At 35.0% G+C, this 15,031-nt stretch overlaps 1 protein-coding gene across 1 annotated transcript in view; it reads left to right on the forward strand.

Moving 5' to 3' along the window:
• The window catches only part of NO66 (Bifunctional lysine-specific demethylase and histidyl-hydroxylase NO66), a 295,812-nt gene that overhangs the window by 180,630 nt on the left and 100,151 nt on the right, over positions 1-15,031 (forward strand). The window contains exon 11 of the mRNA XM_090407239.1: positions 8,110-8,204. Coding sequence (XP_090263365.1) covers positions 8,110-8,204 — 95 coding nt within the window. The remainder of the gene's footprint in view (positions 1-8,109; positions 8,205-15,031) is intronic.

Raw genomic sequence — 15,031 nt, forward strand, 5'->3', positions numbered from 1 at the left:
TGATATGTTTATTGAAGCTTAGCGATGGATCCAGAATAAGTCCAAGGTATTTGGGGTTTTCAAATCATCAGCAAACATAGCTATCTTTGTTTATTTATTTATATTTTTATCTAAATCATTTAAGTAGATGAAAAAAAGGAGTGGGCTCAAAATGCTACCTTGAGGGAGTCCCTGTCTTATTTTCACTTTCTTGGAAAAGGTATTATTTATTTTAACTCAAATTGTTCTATTTCTTAGAAAGTCATAGATCCAGTTAAGAACTTTCCCTTCTATTCCAATATGACAAAATTTGGAAAAGAGTTTCTACCTCCACACCTTGTCAAAGGCATTACTAAAATCTATAAGAGCTGCAATACTGGATTTGGTAGGTTTGGGCTGGAAGTTATCTTGAATTGTCTGGGTTAAATAGAAAAGTTGATCGGTTGTTGAGTGATTTCTTCTAAAGGCAGGCTGAAAATTTGGTAGTATATTATTTTTGTTTAAATAGTAATTCAAACATTGGAGTATCTTTTTTCCATTGATTTGCCTGGAATTGAAGTCGGTGAAATTGGTCTATAACTTCCTGGTTGGTCTTGCGGTTTGTTAGGCTTTAAGATTGGTATGATTGTGGCTGTCTTCCAGTCTTTCGGAACTTTTCCTTGTTTTAGGCTATTGTTGTATAGGTGAAGTAGCCAATCTAGGGCTAGGGGAGGAAGATGTTTGATCATAATTCCTTGTATGTTATCTGGTCCACATGATTTATTTATATCTAGTCTCTCTCCAAGGCATCTCCCAATTCAGAGATTGTAAATGGATCCCAGAAAAGTTTGTTTTGATATTTTGGGGAGTTTGCAGCATTTTTCTGCTGTCGAGCCTGTTTTGATATTTGATGGTCTTTTCTAGTATTCATCTCTAGTTTGCTTATATTTTGAAAATGAAAAGCCAAGTTATTTGCGATCTCCCTATCTCCAGTTTTGATATTTCCATCTGGATCTTTTAGCATGTTAGTCTCACTTGCCTTTGGTAGGTCTCTTTGTAAATTAGTAGTCAGTTTCCAAAGTTTGGTATCTGAAGTGTTTGGATTTAAGTTGTAGCAAAATTCTTGCCACCTAGTTCTTTGTAATATATTATATTTTTGTTTAATTTCAACATTTATCTTGTACTCGATTCTGGTTTCTGGGGAGCTTCCAATTTTTAAGATGTTAAATAATTAATTTCGTTTAGTTATTTTACTGGCAAGTTCCTGGTGAACCTTTGTGCGGTTTGAAATAACTTTTCTCCTGTAACCCTTTGGGATACTTTTCTTTGCTGCATTTAGGATAGTATTCTTCCAAGTTATATAGTCTTTGTCTAAGTCATCATGGTATGTGTGATCTTTCAGCATTTTACTTACTTCATCCTTGTATTTCTCCCAATTTGCCTTCTGGAAGTTCCAATGATATTTTCTTTTTTGGGTGGGTCTAGTCATTTTTGGGTTCAGATTGATTAATATTGGAGTATGGTCGCTTCCTACTCGTTCCAAAACAGACCAAATAGCTTTGTTGTGAAGATCAGGAGACACTGCAGTGATATCTAGGATCTTTTGTACCATAAGAATGAGACAGATAAGTAGGTTCTCCACTGTTGAGAGTTATTAGTCCTGTTTCATCTAAGAAATTACTCAGGTTTTCTCCTCTTGGGTTTATTTCCTCAGAACCCCATAACAGGTGTTTGCTATTCATGTCTCCTAAGATAATGGAGTTTTCTTCAATGACATGGGATAGGTTGGAAAGATTTGGTCCAGGTTTGTCAGGTGGATGATAACAATTGAATATGTTTAATGGCTTTTTACTTGGTTCCAGTATTTGGATTCCTTGTATTTCAATTCCTTCTGATACTATATTTAACTCAACTTTATATGACAAGTTTCGGATTAGCGTCAGAAGCCCTCCTCCATTTTGGTCCGTAGGCCTATCTTGTCTTATGATTTTATAGTTTTTAATGTTTAGTCTGTTGGTTTGTTGAAGTTTGGATTCCTGGATGCAGATAATATCAGCATCATGTTTGTCAGCTAGTAGTAATAGTTCATCTTTGCTTGCTGGGGTAATGATACCATTTAAATTACATTGGATGATATTAATATTTCTTGTAATGGGTGGAATGATTTGCTCATTTCTCAACTCTGACATCATTTCCAAATCAAGAGTCGCGTCGGCTGCCCCGTACGCCGTAGCATAAGTATAATCACTGAAATTTGTCTCCATGACAGGAAAAAGAAGAAATGCTGCTGTCGTTAGATCATCCAGAGGGCACCACGAGGAAGTGACAGTCAGACTTTGCCCTCTGTGATTAATAATAGTAATACATCTGAGTGGAAAGAATAAGTCATACTGGAATTTCATAAGGGCAAAAAATAAAATTCATATATCGATAAATGTTATTTGAAAATGTTGTGTTTTTCATATATATTTAACATCATTATATTCAGTGCAGGCATTTGAAAATAGCATTAAAATTTTCTGTAATATTTTCAGTAAAATGAAAGAACCTGAATAAAATATGTTGTTCCATTGCACTGATTTGGAAGATTAAAAGATGGCAAATATTGCCATTGATAAATAAATGTATTGCTAAGATTGATTTCATGGCATATTTCAAAATAGATATAAAATTTCATGAAAAATGAATTACATATCTTTTGAACAAACAAAATAAATAAAATGTATAGTTTAACATTTTATTTTGAAATATCATAGGTTCATGTATCTAATGCACTTCAGAATTAATGGTCAGATGTACCATGGATTCATTGGAACATTTTACAGAAACCATTGCATGCTCCAAGACACCAGATAGTTGTATATTTTCATAAGAAACATTTGCATCTTGAGGTACTAGTTTAGAGATTAGTATACCAGTATATATGAGATATAGAATATTTCTCTGTGACATATCTGTTCTTGCTTTTGTCAGTGCCTTCTGTTTACTCAGTATCTTAAATTCCTTGCAGATAAAAAATGATTTCCTTTCTTACTAAAATATCTACCACAGTAGTTTCACCAATAATATATACATTGAGAGCTGAGATCTGCACTCTAGCTTCATTCTTTAAAATTTCAGTTTTCTCTCAAATGCTTGAATGCTTAATATTATTGCCTATTTTCTTCCTTTCTTGTTGGGTAATGAATTAGATACCATTCCACTGTTAATTTTTCTACTGTGAAGTAATAGTGGAATTGTCATCTAATTCATCACCTAACAAGAATGGGGGGGGGGGCTGATGTTAAGCATTTAATATGACATGAATTGAGGAAATATATATTCAGAAATAAGCATATAACAACAACACACTAAAAAGTCTTCTGGTACCAATATGATTTCTCCTGTTGTAACTCATACATTGTGCTCCAGAACTAACACCTGTTCTCTATCATCTCTTCAATCTTCTATATCAGCTGGCACTTATCCCAACTACTGACCAATTGCCATAACCTCAATCCCTCTCCAAAATAATGGAGAAAATTATGAATAGTCAACTTCATCCTTACCTAAAAGCTCACCTGTTAATCATCAGCCATTAGTATGGAGTCCACCAATCCACATCCACAGCTGATCTCTTAGCTTATATCACCCACCACTGGATGTGCTATTGAGAAGTTTAGAAATATTTCCAGAACTTTTGATAGTGTTTAGCATCAATGGCTTTGAATACTTCCATCTTTCAGTCTTTTTTTTGATTGCACCCTGTCTCTGAGCATTTGCCACCAATTCAGGAGTGCTTCAGGGCTCCATTTTATTATTATTATTAAGAGAGACCTCCATGATTAGTCACTGACTCATCAAGGGAGGCCACATACTACATGCACCAACTATTATTCTTGAATTCATTCACACTATTTGCACATACATCTAATAGCAATCCATTCCAACCACTCAAACCTCAAGAGAAAAATCTAGCCCTCACTCCCTTCTTAGCAGCATTCATTCATTCTCAGCTTCCAAGGATGCTTTCTTGTCCTTTCCTCACCTTCCATAAAATGAAAAATTCCATCAACTGAAATTCTGTACAACCCTTTTAGAAATTTGTAAGACTCAGTCATATCATCCCTCTTTCTCCTGTTTGCTAGTATCTGCAGTCTACAAATTCTCAGTCTGTCTTCGTAATCACTATTACACAATCCTGATATCATTTTAAATGCTCTCCTTTACACACACACTCTCTCTCCACTGTATCAGAATCGCAACACGAACAAGGATACCAGACCTGCACACGATAGTCCAAGTGAGATCTTATCAAGGCCTTGTAAAGAGGCAAAATGACATCTGTATCTTTACATGTGCAAGTTCATTTCAGCATTGCAGTTATCTTTTGAGTTGTATTTGCAGTCTTTGCTACATGGCCCTAAATTTCAACTTCCTATCTACTAATGCCAAGATTCCTAGCCTGATGAGTTTCTTCTAACGTAATCCAGCTCATATAATACGACATTGGATATCTAATTACAACACAGTGCATGATTTTACATTTACTGACATTGAACCGACATCCATTTTTTCATGCCCACAATTCCAGCCTATTCAAATCATTCTGCACATACTACATATTAGCAGCATTTCTGATTACCTTACCTATCTTTGTATCATCAGCAAATAGTTGTGTATTGCCTGTTAAATCCTTCCCAATAGCATTAATATACAGATTAAATAACAGTGGACCAAGCACTGATCCCTGTGGTACACCACTGGTTACCTTAAATCTTGCAGATTCACATCCCCTGTATACCACTCTTTGATATCTGTCAGTCAGCCATCCTCTTATCCACGCTGACATTTTATAATCCAAACCCATATTCTCCAATTTATGCAACAGTCTACCATGCTGTATTCTGTCAGAAGCCTTAGCAAAATCCAAAAGTATCACAGTGTATTCATTCCCCCTTGTCAAGTATAATGGTAACATTATTATGGAATGTGAGCAAGTTGCTAAAACATGACCTCATTGCAAAGTAAAGATTCACTGTCAACCCATTTCTGAATGTGAACCCTAACCAATTTTTCCAAAATCTTCGCCACCAATCCTGAAATGCTGATGTTGGAACGTCCCACTTAACTGACTGTTCCAATTATGATGGTTTGTTATGGTTCTCTTTATCTCTTTAAATTCCGTTTTTATTCATTAGTTGCTGATTGATGCTCATCTGAATATAAAGAAATTTATATTATACTGTGCCACCAATATATTCAGATTAGTCTAAATAATATAGAGGAATCAATCATCAACTATACTTATATTATCACTTTATCTTCAGGCCGAGGTTATTAATAGCTTTTAAGGCTTCCGCAAAGGTCCAATTAATTTTATGAGCGGTGCAATGAAAGAAAATCAGGCAAACACCAAGTTTAATTCAACAAAAGAAAACATTTAATGTGGAATGGTACAACATAAACATACAAGTAATACTATCTGCAAAAAGTTATCCAATTAAAATTTACAAGAATACATATTCAGATATTAGTAACTTCTAAGTTAGGTGTTTGTGTATTGTGACTAATGTTGACATTTCATAATTCTAAAGCTTTAGTATTTCTTTCACATAGCTCTCTCTATCCAATTGGATGAATCATATCATAAATATATTAGCTCAGTTTAAAGTATTCAGAATAATTACAATCCATTAACTATCAAACATTCATTTCTCAGTTCTTTATGCTTAGTCAATCAAGTTGAGATTAGTTCTTAAAAGTTTAAGCTTCCAAATGTTACAATAACTAATCTTATGACAGGTTACACTGTATTCTTTCTCAGTCAGCTAACACTTAATAGAACCACATAACACTTATAGCTTCGACCATTGATTGACATAATACCACAGCTAAGGACAAAATATATCTGACGGAATTAACTGATATTGCTTCACAAGTCATAGAAAGGACAACTCTTACCAGGTTACCACTTCTAAGCATCGAATTCGCATAGGCACAATTGGATTTCTTATTGACTTTTACTTTATGGCAACACAATTTAAAAGAAATCTTCCAGTATAATAACTGAATTATAGACACAGAAATACATAAGACTTGATGCACTTGGTTTAAGTTATTTACTGATTCCTTATTTTCTTCTATGTATTGACTTCAGTTCTGCACTATTCTTCCACTAACTATTAGGAAATTATGGAAGTATCAGAACTCCTATAGAAGTAATTCCAAATACCTATTAATTCCTTGTCCTTTCCTAGATGATTTTCGGCATATATCAACTCCCCTTCTGCCACTCACTACTGATATCTGTGCTGTCTCCAAGGCTTCCTCTTTTCTTTTTGTTCTCCAATCAACTACATTCTCTCTTTCCCGCCAAAGTCTGATTTTAACCAGTTCAGCTTATATCAACTGGCTTTTCTCTTTATACACAGTAGCTCACGCTCTCAGCTAACTAAAAATAACTCCGTTTCTCCATCAGCAGCCAATCAAATCCAATCAGTAGAATTCCATAAAATTACCTTTATTTATAGAAATAACAAAAAATATATATCACGGTTCACATAAGGTACATTTAAATTTATATACACACAGTTTCTTATAATAAATTTTACAGAATTAAGTAAATAAATTGAATGTCACTTTTACATAGTCTTTTTTTATTACTATTACATATCCTAAGGTTATACAATTAATTAATAACAAACAAAACTTAAAGCATTTATATGAATAATATATTACAAGTAAAAGACTAACAACAAATAATATTTACAAGTCTTGCTTATGACATGGTGGATTATGTTAAATACGAATGAAGTATTATAATATACAGAATATCTTCATTCACAATTTAACACTGATTAGTTGCTAGTTGGATACACTGGTCTTTGCACCACCCTGATTAAATGGTTATTAATCACTTAATAAACATTTAATATTTTATATATAAAAACAAGCCTTTATAAACTCAAGGAGCTATACAAGCTTGTCCACTTTACAAACACCCATGCTCCCATGGTGAGACTCAAAACCACAACCTGTTAGTTGGAGAGCAGGTGTGCTATACACTTGGTCAGTCAGGCTGGCAACATTAATACATTCAATCTTTAAGTTTCTACTGGTCCATGATGTTTTAGAGACTTGGGAGAGGTGGAATTAGTGGTCAGTGGGTACTGATGAATTATTATTAAGTAACCTTGGTTGGTTTGACAAAACAGAAATCTGGCAAGTCTCTGGAACCAAGGGTGGTGCAAAATTGGTGGTGAACTTGTAGTTAGGGTACACCAGTATAGATTCCATCACTCTTGCTATCCAGCAGATCTCCTTGTCACACCTTTGGACACTAGCTATTCTGAGATAAATAATCAGTAGTCTGATTACTTACTGGAATTTTGATAACTGTGATGCTATGAATGCAAGAAATGTGGGAAGGACATTTTTCATCTAAGCAGATCATAAACATGCAATTTCAAGTTTGGCATTCTCTAACAACATTTATTTGTGGTGTCTTTCATGGTTAGTGATGCATGGAAGTTAGAGAACCAGGACATGTGTGGAGTGATGAAGATCTCACAAGCATATTCTGCCAATCTCCTGTTCATGCATAGCTTAACAGAGTGTACATGCCATGCACACACACACACGCACATATTATCATACTTTGGCTCACTCCAGGCAATATCCAGCAGAGTAAGTCTCAGCAGGATTATTCATTGGCTTTGGAAGCCTTCTAACTTAGTCTTGTTTAGCATGTTTCTTGAAAAGAAGGGATGTGAACTTTTTTACATATTCTTTGTCGAAGTATTGTCTATGTACTTATTTAGTAATTCCTGATTGTGAATTCGCTTATTTTTGGTCCCATTTAATCTCATAAGTAGACACTGGTTATATTAAACTTGATAAATTTACAATTAAATTGTAAATTTAACATTTGAAGTTTTGATATTAAAAGGAAAGATCAGTAGTCATTAGCTTCACATTAAGCATTGTCAAATCAAAATCCTGTATCTGAAGTCTTAATCATTTTTTTTTTAGAATAAAAATTGTTTATCCAAATATTTTAAATTATAAATTAAAATAAAACTTGTATTTTATTTTATAATATTTTTTGAAAGAGATTACTGATTGTAGTATGTTTTATGGTAAAGCATTAATCTAGCATATTACTTTTAGCTAACTTCAATCAAGATGAACTGGCCAAACCAGTACTCACAGTGGAGTTGGAAGCCGGAGATTTGTTATATTTTCCCAGAGGTTTCATTCATCAGGTTTGTTTACATATTTATCGTATATGTGAGTGCCATTACCTCACATAAGTTTCACAAAAGCCATTTCATTTAGTTATTTAAAAAATGTTTATTTGTTAGTTATACTTCAAAAATTTGTCTTTTTTTGATCTCTGTAATTAAGAATTTTGGAATTACTCTGTAAAAAATAAATAAAAATTGTCAGCAAAAAAAAGTTGATAAATAGTAATCTTAGGCATTCACAATTTTCCTTCTTGTATCTCATTTATGCAACATTTCACTGAGCAGTAAGCCATTCCAGAAGAAAGTTTAGACCATAACCTGATGTATGTATGTTCAGGGTTCCAGAAATCCACTTGCCCACTCACCACCACTGTCAAATTATCAGAGACTGGTGGTGACTGAATTTTCACATCCTTCTAAATGCATTCAAAATATATTATTCTTCCATCGATTTACTTTTTTTTTTTTTTTTTTTTTGGCATCTTACTCATTGTCAAGGTACTTGATCACGGGCAGCTGCTAACGAATCTATTAAAGAAGTTTTATTTCCAAGCAGGAGATATCATCTTTATTTAATCAATAACACAGTCATTATTATCTTAGCCTGCCATATCTCTCCCACCACCACCCCAACAGCTGTTCTGTTATCATTGTCATAACATAGCAATTGATACCTTTTAAACATATTTCTTTCTATACAAAAGACTTTGCAATATCTGCTATCGAGTTCCAAAAATCCCCTGTATTTTTTTCAGTGTATCATACAGTGTTCACACTCTGTGCATGCTTCTTACACATCATACTTCCAGTTTCATTTGTCATGAATCTATAAAAATGATCTGCATTTATGAGTTGCATTAGGTATTCATTACATATTCATCCTTATATTTTGCAACATTAAATTGACAGCCATTGTGCTTTGCCAAACACTACCAATGTATTTATATCATCCTGCAAACATCTACATCATCTTTATCAACTGTTTTTCTCTCCCAGTTCATCTATCTCAATTCTGACATCAGCCTCTGTCACATCAGTAGCTGCAAAGTCTCCACCTGGACGATATATCCTAGAAAAGTGCGATCGCTTAGTAACTCAACTATTTCTTCTGTTTGTCACTTTCCTACCATCAGCACTGATTAGTCAGTTTTTCAACATCATTCTTTTTTTTTCTTACTTGCTATGTACTGAAAAAACTGTTTTGGATTATTTAACTTACTCTGGATTGTTTAACTAATTTTATCTTGGTCTGATTTAGCCTTCTCTACCATACTAATTGCTCTAATTGTCTTCACTTTCTATTGCTTATGAGTATGCTGATCACTTCATCATCATCATCAAATTCCTGCCATGTACCCTCAAGGGGTGTACAGGATATGATAGTACTAAATGAAAAAAATTACATCATTACTAACTTCTTATCTACAATTTTCCTCCAAATCAGTCTGTTACTTGTCAAGACTCCAACATTATCATATCTTATGTTTCTATTGTCTAAGGCACTTTGTACCGCATCAATCCACCTATATCTTGGTCTTCCTCTGGGTCGTTTTGCTGCCAACCTATCAGAGAACACTTGATTTGCTAATCTTTCCTCACCCATTCTGTTTAAGTGACTATACCACCTGAGATTAGCTCTGCTAACGCATTCCTAGATGTTCACAATGTCAAGTTCTTTCCTAATATCCTCGTTTTTAATATGATATTGCCATTGATGCCATCTGTTCACGTCTATAATCTTTCTCAAGACTCTCATATCTGCCATCTCTAGTCTTTGGTCAAGTGTTTTACTTCTGACCCAGCTCTCAGATCCATAAGTTAAAACTGGTTTGAACACTGTCTTGTATATATATACAGCTAATTTAGTGTTCCGACTAATTTCTCTCTTATTCCATATGAATTTATTCAATTGACTTCCCACCATACCAGCTTTGCTGATTCTGTTGTCTATTTCTATATTTAATTTACCATCTTCAGTAAAAATCGTGCGTAAGTAGCTGAAATGTTTTACTTGTTCCACAGGTTCTCCATTCACAACACAGTTGACATTTTCAATGATTCTGCCTATTTTCATTGTCTTTGTCTTTTTATTGCTGACCTTCATGCCATATCCATTACAACAGCTATTCAATTTAGTCAGAGAATCTTGCAGACGTGTAGCGGATTTATTTAGAAGTATAACATCATCCATGTAAAGCAAAGAGCTGACATTAACATCTCCAATTTTAATATCATGTTTAATACCACTTTCCTTCATAATGTGATCCATATAGATAATGAATAACAGAGGGAATAATGTACATCCTTTCTCACACCAGATTTAATATTAAACCATCTTCCTGTACTTTCTTCAATTCTAACTGCTGACTTACAATTCAAATAAAGATTACGTATTGCTTGATATAATGCCCCATTGACACCATATAACTGCAGCGTATTGAATAGCTTCTCTCTTGGCACCTTGTCATATGCCTTTTCCAAATCGACAAAACTTAAATACAGATCTTTGTTATATTCCCATGCTTTCTCAACTAATTGTCGTAAAGTGAAGATCTGATCCTGACAGATTCTATTTGGCCTGAATCCATCTTGTTCTTCACCAAGCTTTTCTTCCACAATTCTTCTCAACCATTTCTCAAGTATACTTGCATAGATCTTGCCAGGAACAATCAGTAGGGAAATACCTCTGTAATTCTCACATTCAGTTTTATTTCCCTTTTTATATATGGGTACTATGAGGGCTCTACTCCAATCATCGGGAATTCGTCCCTCTGTCCAGACTTTCTGAACTATGCAGTGCAGCCACTGTAAGAGTCTTATACCACCATACTTCAGCATTTCTGGTTGAATATCATCTACTCCTGCTGCCTTTCCACATTTCAAGCCTTTGATGGCTTTTTCTACTTCAAGTATGGATATGTATTCCTGACTGCATGCCTGGTCACTGTTTTTTACCACTGTGCTATCATCACTGCTTGTTTCATTTAGCAGTTTTTCAAAGTAATTACTCCATACTTCAAGGATATCTTTTTCTCCCATTTTCATGTCACCTTTATCATCTCTAACTCCTTTTACAGCATTCTTTCCTCTATTCCTAAGCTGCTTCAACAACCTCCAGAATATTTTGCCACCTTCTTGATATTTATTTTCTATATTCTTGCCAAAGTCCTCCCATGACTTTTGTTTAGCTTGTTTTACACAGTGTTTAGCTTACTTGCATTTGTCTCTATATTCTCTAAGAGCACAAGCTGACTTATTTGATAGAAACGTTTGATAGGCTTTCTTCTTTTCCTTCACTGCCTCTTTAACTTCCTGTGTCCACCAGGGAGTTCTGATTTTTTTATCCTTGCAGACAACCTCACCATATGCCTCTCTGGCTGAATCAATCAGTTTTCTTCAGAGTTTGCCACTGAATCTCCAAGGTTTGATTCCTGTTCTCAAACTCTTTCATTTTTTCTTCAATAATCTTTGTGTATTTTAGTCTACAGTTCACATCTGAGAGCTTCTCAACTTTTATTCGCTTTAAAACTTTCTTACATGTCATTCTTTTCAATATGAAATTCAATTTTATCCTGCTCAGGACTAAATAGTGATCACTTCCAATTTCAAATCCTCTGTACACTCTGGTGTCCTGCACCAGGGAGAAAACATCACTATCAACAATAACATAGTCAATGAGACTTTTCTTATTCCTGCCTCTTCTCTCCATGTGAATATGTGCACATTTTTATGTTGGAACATGGTGCTAGTAATAACCAGTCCATGTCCTGAGCAGAAATCCAACAGATATTTGCCATTATTATTAGCTTTGCTCTTTTCTCCAAATTTTCACAAAATATTTTTGTATGTCTGACAATCATTTCCTACTCTGCTATTTAGACCCACAACAAGGACCAACTTTTCTTTTTTCATTGTGTCAGTTGCTTTTTCTAAAGCCTCAAAAAATTCCTTCACTTCTACCTTAGTAGAACCTTCTGTGGGACCATAGGCACAAATAAGTCTCATTGTCCAGTTCCCCATTCTCATATTTGCCCACATTTCTCTACTTGAGATTGAGTGCCATTCAAGAAGATTAGCCTTGTATTTTGTGTTGAATACTATGGCTATTCCTTCTTTTCCTTGATTGTCATTTCCTGAATATAACATTTTGTATTTATTGCTCAGAAAGATCTCACCAGTTTTGGTCTTTTTTGTTTCAGTCACCCCTATTATGTCGATCTGGTACTTATCTAATTCCTCAGCTAGCTCCATTTCTTTACCATTCAGGCTTCTTACGTTGATAGTACTGATCTTTAACTCTGGTGATGTTGAGTTGGGGTTTGTTTTCAGATTTGTTCCAGTAGCTGACTTTTCGCTGTTTGCCCTGGTTCCCTGGCGAAAACAACGGGGGGCCTTGTTTAACCGGGCAATGCCCCAGCTGGCATGAAATTTTGTCATGTTGTACCATCATTTTTTTTATTTTGGTTTAACCAATAGGAATACAATTTGGTCAGCTAAATCCCAAATTGCCAGCCCATCCTCGTTCGTTCAGTATCCAAGTAGATACCCAACAGGGTGCACCACGAGAAGGTGAGGATTGGACATTAGGTCAGAAGCCCTGGTCGGTTCTCTGCATTCCTCTAAAGGCTATGTGGAGGTCTCCTCTCAGTGCTGATCACTTTCTTGCTTATATTTCTTCTACTGCATTTTTTTGAGTTCCTGCTTTATATTGCTGCTCATCCACTTAATCCCTACCTGGTTTATCCTCCTTACCTCATAGTATGCAGTCTGATACTGCCTGTCTCAAACATGCATTCTCTGACTACTTCCCATGCATTATTGGTATTAATTCCTTTTTGCTTCTTATGCCTTGGCACTAGCAAGCTGGCAATTATCACAAACTTAGGTGGCAGCTTGGAGTTCCACATAAACCTTTTCTTGACCGAAAATTCCAGATATTGAGCAACCTCCCAGAACAAAACTGTATTGTCAGTTTTCTTGATTTTACGTAGACTTGCTATATCTATCACCAGATCCAACGCTCAAATTCTTGGTCTCCTCCATGTGCTTTCAGGTAATTTTTCCTTTGTAACTCTATAAATTCCATTTCCATCTTGCCATATGCCTCTTCCTCCTTCCAGTATATATCCTCATAGTAAATCTCCCATGATAATTGCTCAGCCTGCACTCATTGTGCTAATCTGCCAGTGCATGGCATCCACATCTTCCTCTGGACCTTCCAGGTCTATAGCAGCATTCAACAATATATTTTGTCCTGTTGGCCCCTATCTCACACTAGACAGCCTGAAATGAACAATCTCGCTCAGACCTACAATCTTCAGCTGACCTAAAGGCATATAGAAATGTTTCTATATGATGCAAATAGACCCACAATTACTCTTGTAACTGTAGGCCCAAGGGGATGTTGAAATACATATGCCATTCAGATTTGAAACAATGGAAACTGCACCCAGATGTTCATGGTCATTTCTGCACATGCATTCATTTATCCCAAGGGTGGCTATTTCCACACAGTCATTCTTGCACTCACATTCACATACTTGATTGATACGATTTAGTAAGAATTGCCTTAGAAGACCAGAATATAAGAACAGACAATACTGGAGTCTTGACAGATAACAGATTAAATTGGAGAACTGTTGATAGAAAGTCAATAATGATGTAAAACTTTTAATATAGTGCTATCATATTATCCTTTGAGGATGTTCATATCCAGAATTTGATGACATCTTTTTTTTTTAAAGAATAAACAACATAATTTATCTGTGTCCATAAGTTATGGGGTTTGTATCTTTGCTCCTTTTCTAATTTTATAGGAATATGAACAAACATAACAGGAAATTTAACAGTGCAGGTATGGGATCATGAGTTTTGTACAGAGCAGCACAATGTTGTTTTGCATCAATTCCATGATGAGATAATATTGAGATATGCAGTGTTAATGAGCAACCTTTCCCACAATTGCCTATTGTAAGAGATGCAGCTAAAATTAAGAATCTGTTAAAATAATTAGGTTGATGCAACAGATTTTCACAGCTTGTGTGTGTGATGTTTTCATGAGGAAGTTATTCTTATGCAGGACTTCGGTCATTGCTGAAGAATTCAGCAATGACCGAAGTATTCAGAGGCAATCAGCAAACCAAATCTAGCTTATTGTACTTGATATCATTTTCATGTCTCCTCATGATAAACAGTTGCAGATCTGCTGGTCATCTGAAAACCAAGTGGCCGAAGTATCTTCATATGTTCAGATATACTTTTGACTTATAGAATAATACAGTTGACAGGAATGACTGTAGAGTTAAGTCTCTTGAGAAGTTTAAGGAAAAACTTGTTTTACCAGTCTCCCCATAGACAAGAAAGGGAAGTTGATATGATATATTTCTCTACGAAGAGGCATCAGTGGAGCAAATTAAGTGAGCTTTGTGGAATGAACATTGTGCCAGATTTATGACAACTATGATGGTAAGCTTTTGCATCAGTAATAACAACCTGTGTTTTTTATCTTTCAAAAAATTGAGAATTAAAGCCCAAATGTAAGCTATTCTAGGGTGAATGATAATCTTGGTGTTAACCCCTTTAACGTACCAATTAAAAATCAGAAAGTGGTCGTTTTTCTGCCAATTTTTTGGGCAAGGGTGATTTGCTGGATCAAATTCATCATTATTTGAAAAATAATGATGAATTTGTGCAAACTCAAACGAAATAGCCGATACACGCCGTTGGCAACTTTTCTCGGCTGAAAGGAAATAGGCACAAGATTGTCTAGCATCTATATTCGGTTGTATTTATATGTGAAACCAAAATTCAAAATCAATTTTGGTGCAATAAACAAAAGACGTGTC

Source organism: Typopeltis vanoorti, chromosome 17 (genome assembly GCF_054136105.1).
Source record: "Typopeltis vanoorti isolate ZY-2024b chromosome 17, IOZ_Tvanoo_1.0, whole genome shotgun sequence".
Classification (NCBI taxonomy): domain Eukaryota; kingdom Metazoa; phylum Arthropoda; class Arachnida; order Uropygi; family Thelyphonidae; genus Typopeltis; species Typopeltis vanoorti.